The following is a 14,380-nucleotide window of genomic DNA, read 5'->3' on the forward strand; positions in this document are numbered from 1 at the left end:
ATTAGCAGCAGATAATAAATGGAGCATGAAATTCTTCCTATTCTTCTCATTGCATTAGGCAGCAAACATCACAACATTGCCAACTATTTTCCTGTTTCTAATTCTTTTCTTGTTAATTAAATCCTTTCTGGGGTTGTAAAGACATGGAATCCAAATTTTTGTACTGTATCCAATTTGACGACTCACAGCTCAAAGGTAGCATAAGCCCAATCATAAATCAGACTCTTCCTGCACCAAAGCAATAAACAATAATTATTTATCAAATATGGGTTTGAATATAGTAAACTCGCAAAGGATGCCATCGGGAGTAATAATAGGTGCCAGCCGATAAGTGCTAAGAAAGGTGACAAAGATTTGCTTTTGGAGGAAACTTCTGAATCGGGGGCGAGTGGTTGTAAATTTGAAGAGTTGAAAGAGTTTGAGCATTAAGGCGGAAGTATCTGAAAACTCATGGGACGGTTTTAGATAGCCCATGTAAAAATGATCATATGATCAACCTACATCCATTGCTTCCAAAGCAACCACCATACTAAATTCCTAGTAGCCTCGTGGATGTCAGCATTTGGCCTGTGCCTAGCATATTGCTATTCTCTTATCCCTGCAAATTGGAACTCCATTTCATGAGTGGCGAACATCAACCACTGGTTTTCCCATTTAGCTCTACAAGTTTGGTGTGGATGTGGATTTCAATGTTCACGTGCTGATATTTATGCAGTGCAGTTTGAATTTCAGGATAAAGATGCCAAAGCTTCTAGAATAGAGTGAAAATTAAAGATGTATTGAAAAGGGGCATCTTTAGTAATTGTGTTACAATATGGTTGAAAATGAAATATTATGGACCTGTTATCCCACAAATTTACTGTCAGATAATGGAGGAGACAGATACTTTTGGTAGAGATATGTGATGCTCTACATTGGCTCACTATTTCATTTTAATTTTCTATCTATTCTGGAACCTTTGGCATCTTTATCCTGTTATGAAAATATTTTTCATTTACTTTGGCGCCACTCTCTCCCACCTTTGATTAAACAGGCAGAAGATGTTTTACAGCAAACTTAATTGTATTTTTAAGTTCTTTTAAAGATTGTAAATATATCAGATCTGAATCCATTGCTCACTCTTCCAACAGACATGATTATGTAAGTTGATGGAGTTAAAGATTCTTACTTACAAGGACCCCCTATCATCCGCACCCATATTATCCCAGCAAGTGTTTTTGTCCAAATGAACATACCGTACAAACTGGCACCCTCCGTATTTTACAGTAAGGAGTGAATCATTGCACAAAGAAGCAGAATGTGACCAATTAGTGTCGTATTTCATTTCATGTACTTTATTCCAATGCTCAAATACTTACTGAAAGTTTGATAATGACTTATACCCTTCATTCTGTATCTCAATCTCACATACACAGACTTCCAACAAAAGGAAAAAAATATGTGCTTTGTACTTCCTGTTCAATCTAATCTTGTACTGTGACCAATTAAGTGCATACTTTCCAGCCACCCACTCACCATCATCATGTGCAACAAGCTTTATTTTTGCATGCTTTACATTTGATAAAAATAGGAAACCGCAGCCCACATTCTCCACGCCTGGGTGTTGATGATGCAAATACACTTCACCAATAAAATGACAAAGTATAATGTGGCCATCTTCATATGAACTACTCAAGTCAAATCAGTAAGATTCATGAACTCAGTTCATTTATTTATTTATCACATAAAATGTAAGGGGGAACTAAAAGGAGAGAAAACATAGAAGAAGACACAAAGTGCTGGAGTAATTCAGCGGGCCAGGCAGCATCTCAGGAGAACATGAATAGGTGATGTTTCGGGTCGGATGTTGGCCTTCATAACAAGAGGAGTTGAGTATAGGAGCAAAGAGGTCCTTCTGCAGTTGTACAGGGCCCTAGTGAGACCGCACCTGGAGTACTGTGTGCAGTTTTGGTCTCCAAATTTGAGGAAGGATATTCTTGCTATTGAGGGCGTGCAGCGTAGGTTTACTAGGTTAATTCCCGGAATGGCGGGACTATCATATGTTGAAAGACTGGAGCGACTAGGCTTGTATACACTGGAATTTAGAAGGATGAGAGGAGATCTTATCGAAACGTATAAGATTATTAAGGGTTGGACACGTTAGAGGCAGGAAACATGTTCCCAATGTTGGGGGAGTCCAGAACCTGGGGCCACAGTTTAAGAATAAGGGGTAGGCCATTTAGAACTGAGATGAGGAAAAACTTTTTCAGTCAGAGAGTTGTGAATCTGTGGAATTCTCTGCCTCAGAAGGCGGTGGAGGCCAATTCTCTGAATGCATTCAAGAGAGAGCTGGATAGAGCTCTTAAGGATAGCGGAGTCAGGGGGTATGGGGAGAAGGCAGGAACGGGGTACTGATTGAGAATGATCAGCCATGATCACATTGAATGGCGGTGCTGGCTCGAAGGGCCGAATGGCCTCCTCCTGCACCTATTGTCTATTGTCTATTGACCACTCACATATTGTTTAGGAGTTGCAGTTTACTATTTTCTTTCATTTCTGTTGTTAAGGCAAAGGTGAGTGTTGACGATGTAATCGCATATGCAAGTTTGTCTAGCAAGCTGCACACCTATCCTTCCTCCCCAAATCCCCATCTCCAGACTACCAAGCCACCAAAGGCAAACTCCCCTGGCATCTAGTGCTATCCCTGGCACAACCTTAAAACAGCCATTTATACTGAGACATTCAATCGCCCACTCCTTTAGACCAGGAATTTACTTACCTTAAACTTGTGAATGAGCCATGTTAATTCTTGGAAAATTGTACTTGCATCTTGTGTTAACTACAAGGAGGAGTCTATGGAGAGGGTGCAGAAGAGGTTTACCAGAATTTTGCCTGGATTATAGGGTATTACCTGTCAGGAGAGGTTGGATAAACTTGGATTTTTTTTTCTCTGGAACGTCGGAGTTTGAGGGGAGACCTAATAGAAGGATAGAAAATTATGAGCACATAGATAGGGTGGACAGTCACAATCTTTTCCACAGGATGGAAGTGTCAAGGACTAAAGGGCATAGCTTTAAGATGAGAGTGGCAAAGTTTAGAGGAGATAGGTGCATATGTTTTCAACCATGTGGTGGGTGCCCGGAATGAACTGCTGGAGGTACTGGTGGAGGCAGAAACAATAGTAGCATTTACAAGACTTTAAGATCGGCATATGGATATGCAGGAATGGGAGGATAATACAGATCACATGATGACAGAAGTCATTAATTTAACTTGGCATCATATTTGGCACAGATATTGTGACCCAAAGATCCTGTTCCTGCGCTATACTATGTTGTATGTTGTTTTAGCTGACCTATCATCAGTTACAGAGATCAGCTAATTCAGACACAATGGCATCTTTTGGATATCTAGATAATATTCACTTCATCTTTTTGTAGACATTTTTGACATCATAACAAACAGTGTAGCACTTCAGAGTATAATGGAAAACATATGAATTGCATAAATAATTTTGAGGACAAACCGAGGGGAAAATAAATAAAAGTATATACATTGATAAGTGAGATAAAGCAAGGTAGTAGGAAGCACCCATGCAGTATCGGAATGCCGGCATCGGGTGAATCATCTGCTTTCCGCTCTAAGTTTTATGTAATGATTGTTATACATTGAGATCAATAAGCTTTAATTTCAGAGACTGCTCTAACAAAAAGACAGATAAAACAATGCTGAATTGTTCACTACTGAATAAATTTGTTTTTGTCTTGAGCAGGGAGAAGTTGGCCCTGCTGGACTGAAGGGTGAAAAAGGAGATACTGGACTTTCAGTAAGTATCCTTAGAAAACATTTAAATTACTGATAGAGTCAGATTTTGTCTCTTGCCCTCCACTGAACTTTTGAACTCTCCCAATCTGCACCCCTTCTCCACCCAACACCTCTGAAATCCCCAACACTCTTTCCCTCAGATTTTCTCCGAAAATTGTTAAATTTATTTAACTTAGGATGAAAGTCATCAACATGAAACAATATCACTTTCGCTCTTTACCAATGAAAACCTACTTATTTCCAACAATTCCCTTTTATTCGTATTATAAAGCACTGGAGTAACTCAACAGGTCAGGCAATATCTGCGGAGCGAATGGATAGGCGATATCATTCCCTGCTCAAATGTGTTTTGCTCAAGATTCCAGCATCTGAAGTTATTTGAGTCTCCATTTTCTTTTTATTTCCTATTTGACACATTTTTGCTTGAGAGATAAACCCTTTCTTCCTGGCCACCTAAATGAATTAACGGCAGACACATCCCATTTCCTTGTTTTTTTGTCCAAAACTATGCAGGACTTTGAACCTGACCACAGTTGCACAGTGAAATATAATTGTTGTTATAATAGACTAGAAACTCAGATTCCAGCATTCTCCTCATTTTATCTCAGCATTCAACACTGTGAAATGAATTTAAATAAATTGGGTGAATAGCAGAATTATACTGGTAAAAATACCTATACAAACTGATTGCTTGTTATAAAAATTGGTTCAGTGATGATTTTTAGGGAAATTAATGCATCAGGCTTAGCCTGTCTGATTTCTGGCCATACTCCATAGTTGGATCATGAAGACCCAGAAGGACATTTAGTTGTACAGTTCGTCACAAGACGTAGGTAATCTATATGTCCTGACCAGTACATTTCTGGTCCATGTGTTCACAAAGAATTGGGCTGTCACTGGTGAAATTCATTTCTAAAAGTACCTCAATAATGGGCAACTTTTAAGGTTTGATTTTAAATTAAGATATTTAAGTGAGTAAACAATGTGTCACTCAGGCCCACTGTTAATGCCATTTGCCATTTATTACTGTTCTGAAACCCCTTTCATTAAGCCCAGATCAGAAAAGAGGAAAATTCTACAATTGTTTGCACCCATACTTACATTCAGGGAGTGAAAATCTGTGAGATTCCCTTTAAGTTCAACTGGCAACTTGACCACATGTTGCCATGGGGCTGAGCCATTCAGAGGAAGGAGGCCTCTGCTTTGAACCATTGTCCAGGTTAATTTACCAGTCCTCAGTTAGGGCAGGTGATTGTAGTCCTTACGTGGTGGTGGAGAGCATTAGCCAAGTTCTTACTGACAGCAGGACCAAGTTTAGATGTAGTAATTTCTTATCTCCTAATTAAATATACTGCCGTTCCTTACTTGTTTGGAAGAGGAATTGGTGTGCCATTAGAACATTGTCATCTTATAAGTGGCTGTGGTGGTTCCTACTATATAATAATGGACATTCAATTTCAGAGGTATTTCATTGGGTGCTTATTGCTTAACTGCGGGTAATGTTTCATTTCACTACACATTTATGTGTATGTGACAAATAAACGACTATTGACTATTGACTATTGACCCAAGGTTGAAAAAGCTGCTATAGCAACGTAATTTTTTTAAACTACTTTTATTCATTGTATTTAGGAAGAAGAAGTGAAAGAAGTTGTCAGAAGAGAAATGAGCGACAAATGCGGTAAGCCAATTAATATTAATATCTGTGTGAAAATAAAAATTGGTTTTATTAGAAAGCAATTCTCAAAATCCTTAAAATGCCCAAACAATGTCACTTTACCAGTGGTTTGTGTGTCTTTGTGTAAATGCAATTTCTCAACATAATAGTTTATAAAATCTTTTAACTTTCATCATAATTTCAACAATTCTTCATGCTAATGAGCCTCAAAAACGTATCAGGTGTTACAATTGTTAGACGTAGAAGATGGAACACAATTGAAATTGATTCCCACTCCTGCTTCAGCGTGAGTTTTCAAAGTAATTTATGAAATGAAAATTGATCTATTTCCATTTAAATACGGTAAGAGGTAATGGAATCTTATTAAAAGGCTGCATATGAAAGAGATTTAGCCTTTAATACAAATTTAAAGGTCATTGATGTTTCATGATGTGATTTTCTTTTTTCAAACCATCTTTCAAACTGAGCTTGGAAATTCTGTGATTCACTGTTTTTAAAGATCATTTTCTTACTTTACTCTCTTTTACAAACAATAAAACCTAATCTACAGGTTTCATAAACTACTTGCTTGCGATTACCATGTCATTCAGAAGCACACAAAGGGGCTTAGGCCTTTTAGTTCTCTCTATTTCTCCATGGCAGCCTATCATCAGTGTGTGCAGTATTTGGTTCAATTACTCAATAATAAGAACTGGATCAAATAGTTGTAACATATGAACTTACTCGTTACAATAACTCGTATTGGAACAATGAACCATTGATTCACAATGAGTTATTTTGTAAGTTCATATGTCACGATTATCACACTGTAAGTAATGAATAGTGGATGAAGTAAAGTATCACTGGGACTGTTTTCCTATATAAAATAAGCATTTTCTGTGATTTTTAAAATTAAAAATAACCTGTGGCTGATTAGTTTAATTCACAAAAACCTTAATATGTGGATCTTGACAATGCCACTGACTGCAGGGGATGCATTACAGTAATAGCAGTAGAGGTTATCACCTGGGGAGACCACTATACCCCATTGTTGGACTTGGAGTAAGTCAAATCGGACCTGACAAGAGACCACATGCCTTGATTTTTAAATTATCACTTTTGTTTTTAGAGCACTCCATAGTACTGCCTCTCTCAATCTGTATAACTATTGCAGCCCTTCAACAACTTTTGTTCTCTTCCAATTCCAATTTTGAATGTAATCCTCCCCAATGTCTGTAGCTATCTCGACGCTATGTACTGGCATTCATCTCTTGAACCTCTTCCTCTGGTAATTCGGTGCCTCTTTTAAGAGTAATCATTTAGTGTTTCCTTTTGTTCAAGCTTTTGGTCATTAGTCTTGTATCCACCATTGTGGCCATGTGTCAAATTTTGTTTGATAATGGTTTTCAGGAAAGTTTACTGCATTAGCAAAATTAGAGCACATGGTATTGGGGGTAGGGTGTTGACATGGATAGAGAATTGGTTGGCAGACAAGAAGCAAAGAGTAGGAATAAATGGGTCCTTTTCAGTATTGGCAGACAGTGGCGAGTGGAGTGCCGCAAGGCTTGGTGTTGGAGCCGCAACTATTTACCATATGTATTAATGATTTGGATGAAGGAATTAGAAGTAACACTAGCAAGTTTGCAGATGACACAAAGCTGGGTGACAGTGTGAACTGCGAAGAGGATGTTAGGAGGTTGCAGGATGACCTGGATAGGTTGAGTGAGTGGGCAGATGCATGGCAGATGCAGTATAATGTAGATAAATGTGAGGTTATCCACTTTGGCGGCAAAAACAAGGAGGCAGATTATTATCTCAATGGTGTCAGGTTAGGTAAGGGGGAAGTGCAGCAAGACCTGGATGTCCTTGTACACCAGTCACTGAAAGTTGGCGTGCAGGTACAGTAGGCAGTGAAGAAAGCTAATGGCATGTTGGCCTTCATAACGAGAGGATTTCAGTATAGGAGTAAAGAGGTTCTTCTGCAGTTGTATAGGGGCCTGGTCGGACCACATCTGGAGTATTGTGTACAGTTTTGGTCTCCTAATTTGAGGAAGGACATCCTTGTAATTGAGGCAGTGCAGCGTAGGTTCATGAGATTGATCCCTAGGATGGCGGGACTGTCATATGAGGAAAGATTGAAAAGACTAGGCTTGTATTGACTAGAGTTTAGAAGAATGAGCAGGGTCTTATAGAGACATATAAAATTATAAAAGGACTGGACAAGCTAAATGCAGGAAAAATGTTCAAAAATGTTGAGGGAATCCAGAACCAGGGGCCACAGTCTTAGAATAAAGAGGAGGCCATTTGAAACTCTAGGCGAGAGGGAACTTTTTCACCCAGAGAGTTGTGAATTTGTGGAATTCTCTGCCACAGAGGGCAGTGGAGGCTAAATCACTGGATGAATTTAAGAGAGAGTTAGATGGAGCTCTGGGGGCTAGTGGAATCAAGGGATATGGGGAGAAGTTGGGCATGGGTTACTGATTGTGGATGATCAGCCATGATCATAATGAATGGCGGTGCTGGCTCGAAGGGCCGAATGGCCTCCTCCTGCACCTATTTTCTATGTTTCTGTTAAAGCCATTATATAAATGACTATTGTTGACATTGATGTTACAATGTCTGCACACAGCACCGATAGGGACTTAGAATTTGGTTGAGATAGGGTTAATGGACAAGTGTGACTAAATTCACATTCTGAACTTTAATGTTCAATGAAGTCCAACTGGTTTACAGGTACGAAGACTCTTCTGAGAACCTTCCTCTTGAATGATAAGGATTGGAATCATTAGTAGTAAAATTACACTTGGGCATCATTCCAAAAATGGATAGAATTGTATTTGATTGAAATTGTCCATTTTTGGTAGTACAATGTTGGGGATTTCAAACATACTCACAGCACAGAGATGGTTGCATCATTCGAAAATGGGAATGATGCTGGCCACGGTTTAGGTTTGTTTTAAGAGGAGTGGCAAAAAAACAGAACAGCTTCAGGAAATACTGATTCCCTTTAAGAATGACAAGGACTGTGTTTCTTGCATTGCCTTACACTGCAGTTGGAAAATCTTCCAGAAGCAAGATATAAAGTTCTGTGTATTATATGAAGGGGAAGAAGTCAGAGATGATGGTTGCAACAAAAGCTGCAGCTGTTTGCTAGCTATTTACTGGCCGCTGCCTCTTCTAGATTACTCATTCCACCACCTCCCACTCTGCCCCCAACCAACACAGAGTTCCATTTCCTGTCCTCTTAATTCTGTAACAAACATTTAATGGCAATAAATTGATTCCTTGCACAATGCTAGCAGAATTATATCTGAATGAAAATATTATTTGATTATTACGTGATATTGAGAAGAATTACTTTACGAATCGGTAAAGGTCGACATTAGTTTAAACAGCAGAGCAGACCCGAGTTCTTAAATTATTCTCCAGGTGTCTGATGATCTTTAACTTTGCTTATCAAATGATATATTTAATTGTAGACTAGACCAAGTGGACCCGTTGGGCCCAAACCACTCCTGCATTGGTGCAGCACCCTCTCCTCCTCCACTCACCACCCACTCTCCACTCCCCTCCCTCCCCCTCCCCTCGCCCCCCCTCCCCTCACCCCCATCCCCCCTCCCCCCCTCCCTCCCTCCCCCTCCCCCTCTCCCCCCTACGGTTGCCTCTCCTGCATTGGTGCAGCACCCTCTCCTCCCCCACTTCCCCCTCCCCTCTCCCCCCCACTCTCCCCTTCCCTTTCCTCCCTGACCCTCCATCCTCCCCCTCCCTCCCCTCCCCCTCTCCTCCTAACACGCATCGTAGGTGGTGGAAAGATGTTGGGGTATCAGGAAAAGAGTCAGTCACAATAGGGTACACAGTTCTTACCTACTGTTCTAGCTACACTATTTATCAGCCAGTTGAGTTTCTGGTCAATGTTGACCCTCCTCTCTAGTTGCAGGTAGCAGGCTAGCCAGCAATAATTGATTGAGACATTGTACTCAATGGAACTGAATTTCAAATGAGAAATCAAATACAATGACTAATATAGTATGTTTAGCTACATCGTCCAGGTAACAATATCCAATTGTTATCAACAACAAATGTACAACATTAATGAGGAGACTTTAGCTTGACAAGGTATGTCACGACTCTTCGTAGCAGAATGGGTGAAGGGCTGGTAGGCATACCAAAAGGGAGCAGAATTGGGAAGTGACAGAAACATTACTAAAAAAGATAGGCCCTGTTTAAGAGGATGGTGGGGACATGAGAAAAGATAAATACAAGGTGGTGCTGTGTTCAAGTTACTGCCTTACGGCACCAGAGACCCGGGTTCAATCAGGACTATGGATGCTGTCTGTACGGAGTTTGCATGTTCTCCCTGTGACCACATGGGTTTTCTCCGGGTGCTCTGGTTTCCTCACACATTCCAAAAGATGTGCAGGTTTGTAGGTTAATTGGCTTCTGTAAATTGTCCCTAGTGTGTAGGACAAACCAAACTAAAAATCAAACCAAACTAAAAATGAGCTTTGATGCAAAAATTTCCCAAAACATATGGCATCAAAAAAGGAACATTAGCTTTATTTATCATTTTACAGATCAGACATTCCCATCAACACAGCATTTTTGTTGATATTTAAAATCCAATTGCTGACCTACTGTGTTTGATATTTAAAATCACAGGGGAATAATATAGTTGAAGCAAAATGCTTTCAATTTAAGAGCAATTAGGTAACTGTAATACATGGGCTTGCTTTTGACATGGGCTTGATTTCCACTGAATGGTTTTCAAAAGCCCTGAAGCTCTTCTTTGGGAATTATGGTATATGATTTCTCTTTTTTATAAAATTACAATGCAATATGATATTAATAGTGCAAGAAAACATACTGAACACAGATGAAAATTTTTGTATCAAGGTAAAAAAATAGATTAAGTGTTTTATTAATTTTTTAATTGAACACGGTTAGCTACTCAGATCTTCCTTGGAAGATCTAGATGTTACTTCAATGTAAGGAGGCACCTAGGTTATACATCTATACATCTTTATTTTTGATATTTATTGAATTTAATGTAAACCAGCAGAAGTCTTTAAATACAAAAGCATTAAGCCTTTGTTTTAAACTAATCAACCCTGTTATTTATTTCAACAGCTTGTGCAGGTGAGTCAGAAAGGAAGTGAGTCGACAGAATGGTGAGAAATAACACTTTGTCTAGAATAGTCTTACTCTGTTTTCCAAATAGGAACTTGTACGATTGTTAGCCAAAATATTATGCAGTTTTGGTTTGTTTCTTTTCCCTTCTCCACCTTTCTGGAATATATGCCTTTTCTGTTTCTAAATTAGCAATAAGGTAGAGAGCTCAGTTGAGATAAGCATCGCGTTGAGATCAGCATCAAATTCTGCCTCAGCCTCTTCCCACCAACATTCCTTCCAGTTATATTTAATTGATGAAATATCCTATGCATACGCATAAAAAGTAAGGAAAAAATGCTTATGTAGACATTCTGAAATGCTGATATTCTGAAATGGCCATTTCATCAGTAAGGCAAATAAGCTCCTTAATGAGACTAAAATCAAAATGATGAATAGAGACTAAGGCACTCCTCTTTATTGTTCAGTTATTTAAGGAACACTTTATCTGATCCTCCACTTCCACAAATGATCTGCACCTGCAACATGAGTCTTTATACCTGCTTTCTCAAAAGTTGAAATCATTACTTTAGAAAAATCTGGATCCTCAGGTTTATTTTTTTTCCCTCTCTACCAACCTTCTAAAATATCACAAAAGTTCCACTTTTTCTCAGTTACTTAAGACATTTAGATTTCTCTCGATATTCAGTGAGGATATCTTTGCCAATGACCTTTCCCTCCAATATATATTGATGGAAGATATTCCAATTTTCAGCATTGTGTTGGTATTGGTTTATTATTGTAACATGTTTGGAGATAGTGAAAAGCTTCCTTTTGCATGCTATTCAGGCAAAAAATACCATGCATGAGTACATCGGGTGGTGCAAAAAAGAAAATACACAGGGTGCAGAATGTACTGTTGCAGCTGCAGAGAATGTGCAGACGAAAGTGTGCAAGGACTGCAATAAGATAGATTGGATGAGTGAGAATTCCTCCCAAGCATATGAGGGTCCATTGAAGAGACTGGTAACGGCGGGAAAGAATCTGGCGTTACGTGCGTTCAAGCTTTTGTATCTTCTGCCTGCCGGGGGAGAGGAGAGAATGGGGTGTGAGTGTTGCTTGCTAATGTTGGTTGTTTTCCAAAGGCAGCATAAATGGGAGTAGGCAGAGGGTTCAGGAATCCCCGGGAGCAAGGTTTCAGATTTTTAGACCATTGGGATCTCTTCTAGGGCAAAGATGACCTGTAAGTGAGGGACAGGTTGCACCTGAACTGGAGGGGGCGTAATATCCTTGCAGGGAGGTTCACTAGTGTAACTCAGAAGGGTTTAAACTAAGGAGGCCATGGAGGTAGGAGCCAGAGTAGTAGTAGGTCAGATAGTGTTAATGTACGGGGATTGCTGGGCGGCACGGACTTGGAGGGCCAAAAAGGCCTGTTTCCGGCTGAATATATATGATATGATATGATAATTGGAAGGAGTGTTGGGAAGTTACAGGCTACGATCAGTAAGTCTCACGTGAAGGACAGTTAGAGAGATGTGAAGGAATGTGGTGAAGCTGGTGGACTGATGCAAGTATTGTGGGGAAGGCCGATGAACTCAGAGTCTGGATTGGTGCTTTGGAATATGATGTTGAAGCCATTGCGAAAAAGTGGATGCAAGAGACACGACTGGCAACTCAACATTCCAGGGTTTCGAGGTTATCAGAGATTATGGGGAGAAGGCGGGAGAATGGGGTTAGGGGGGATAGATAGATCTGCCATTGTTGAATGGCAGAGCAGACTTGATGGGCCGAATGGTCTAATTCTACTACTTATGATCTTATGATGTTGCCGATGTGATAAAGAGGGATGGAAAAGAGTTGGCAGAGTTCTCTACTAATCAGGGGCAATTTCATGGTGGCACTCAAACAGTACATACTGGAAGATTCATCTGCTGAGATGATAAGTAGAGCTCAAATATTAGAGAGGTACAATGGAATTGTTCTATGAACAATGGACAATGGAGGACCCGGCGTGGGGGGACCACCATGAGGGGGGGAGGGAACTGGCGCGGAGGGGGGACTTTGTAAGCGCCTTTTATGGGCGACTATTTGCATACTTTGGGTATGCAAGCAAAGTATTTTACTGTGACTGGTCACATGTGATAATAAAGTATTCAATTCAATTCAATAGTCTCCCCAAAATGACTCTGCAAGTCAGATTTAAAAATTACCAAGGCTTTTTATACCTACATTAAAAACAAGAGGGTAACCAGGGAGAAAGTAGGACTGCTCAAGGATAAAAGTGGGAATTTGTGCTCAGATCCAGGGGATGTGGGGGAAGTGTTAAGAGTACTTTGAATCTGTTTTCACCAACGAGAAGGTCATGGAGGACTGTAAGATCAGTGTGGAAAATAGTAAAATGCATGGGCAGTTTGAAATTAAGAAGGAGGTGTTGTGACTCTTGAAGAGGTGGATAAATTCCTGGGCCTGATATGACCTATTCCAGGTTATTGAGAGAGGCAAGGGAGGAGATTGCAAGAGCTTTGCCGAAGATCTGTACGTTCTCTCTAGGCACAGGCAAGGTCCTAGAGGACTGGAGGGTAGCTAATGTAATTTCTTTGTTTAAGAAGTGAATTAATTCAGGGAATTATAGGCTGTTGAGCATCACGTCAGTGGTAGGAAACCCATTGGAAAGGATTCTTTGGGATAGGATTTATTCCCATTTGAGTAATAGGAGCCATTTAGGACAATAAGCAACAAGGCATTGCCAATTGTGCATTATATATATTTTTTATTAATTTCAATAAATTGTCTGACAAAAAAAAAACAACAAAAAAAACTTGTTTTTTGGATGACAAATAAAGATATCTTGAATCTTGAATAAGGGCTTGAAATTCCTGTGCTGCCTTTAGCACAGTAGTCAATCTGTTCACATTAAATTGTGTGGAATTTGAATGAATTGTTAAATTAATTTAAAATTAAGTTAAGAGTTTGTTGAATTGCACACAAATGAATTTAATGAGATTATATGAAGCAATACATTAAAAATGGCACATGGAAATTCCACACCTATCAGCTAATACGATAATACTGTTTTTGAACTACCAAATAAAAAACATGTTTTTATTTCAGGGTTCCTATCCATTACAGTGTTTCTATTTTGATCATTGTTTTCAGATCTCTCCTTCATCTTGTCTCTTCTCCTGTCAATAATACCTCCAGCCTCAGAATTTGTCATAATAGCTAAACTGCACATTCGTCATTCCCAATTTTGAACACTTTGCCACTGAGCATAAACTGCAAATGGCAGGATCCTAAACTTTGGAATTTCCCTCCTAACCCTCTCAGATTCTCCAGCTCACATTCCTCCTTTAAAAATTCCTTTAAAATCTACTTCTTCAACTAAGTTATTTTGGCAATGAACCATAATTTATCCCATGTGACTCAGCATCGAATTTTGGTTAATAATGCTCCTGTGAAATGTTGAGGTCAATTTACAATGGTCATGGCACTGTAGAAATATATGAAGTTGAATATTAAAGAATATTTTTCATTGAAAGCTAAAATCTGCTTTGTATGTGCTACATTTGAATTTTGGAACCTTTTGATCTGCAGCAGACAGCTCCCGATAGCACACTAAACTTGCTATAAAAATGACTGGGAAATCTTGCAGTCTGGATTCTTATTCACTTTTATTACAAAATTCCAAATTTTAGCATAGATACATGCATTTAACTAGATCACAAGGGAGAAATGTGATTCTCAACTACGATTACAATATATAACTGCTCACTAGTCCAAAACATTTGTTCAGGAAGTAATCACAACCACACA

At 39.3% G+C, this 14,380-nt stretch overlaps 1 protein-coding gene across 1 annotated transcript in view; it reads left to right on the plus strand.

The window, feature by feature from the left end:
* col7a1l (collagen type VII alpha 1-like) overlaps positions 1–14,380 on the plus strand; it is a 265,380-nt gene that overhangs the window by 231,128 nt on the left and 19,872 nt on the right. The window contains exons 91-93 of the mRNA XM_078419535.1: positions 3,752–3,805; positions 5,437–5,485; positions 10,589–10,597. Of these exons, the coding sequence (XP_078275661.1) occupies positions 3,752–3,805; positions 5,437–5,485; positions 10,589–10,597 (112 nt within the window). The remainder of the gene's footprint in view (positions 1–3,751; positions 3,806–5,436; positions 5,486–10,588; positions 10,598–14,380) is intronic.

The sequence above is a fragment of the Rhinoraja longicauda genome, chromosome 23 (genome assembly GCF_053455715.1).
Source record: "Rhinoraja longicauda isolate Sanriku21f chromosome 23, sRhiLon1.1, whole genome shotgun sequence".
Lineage (NCBI taxonomy): Eukaryota > Metazoa > Chordata > Chondrichthyes > Rajiformes > Arhynchobatidae > Rhinoraja > Rhinoraja longicauda.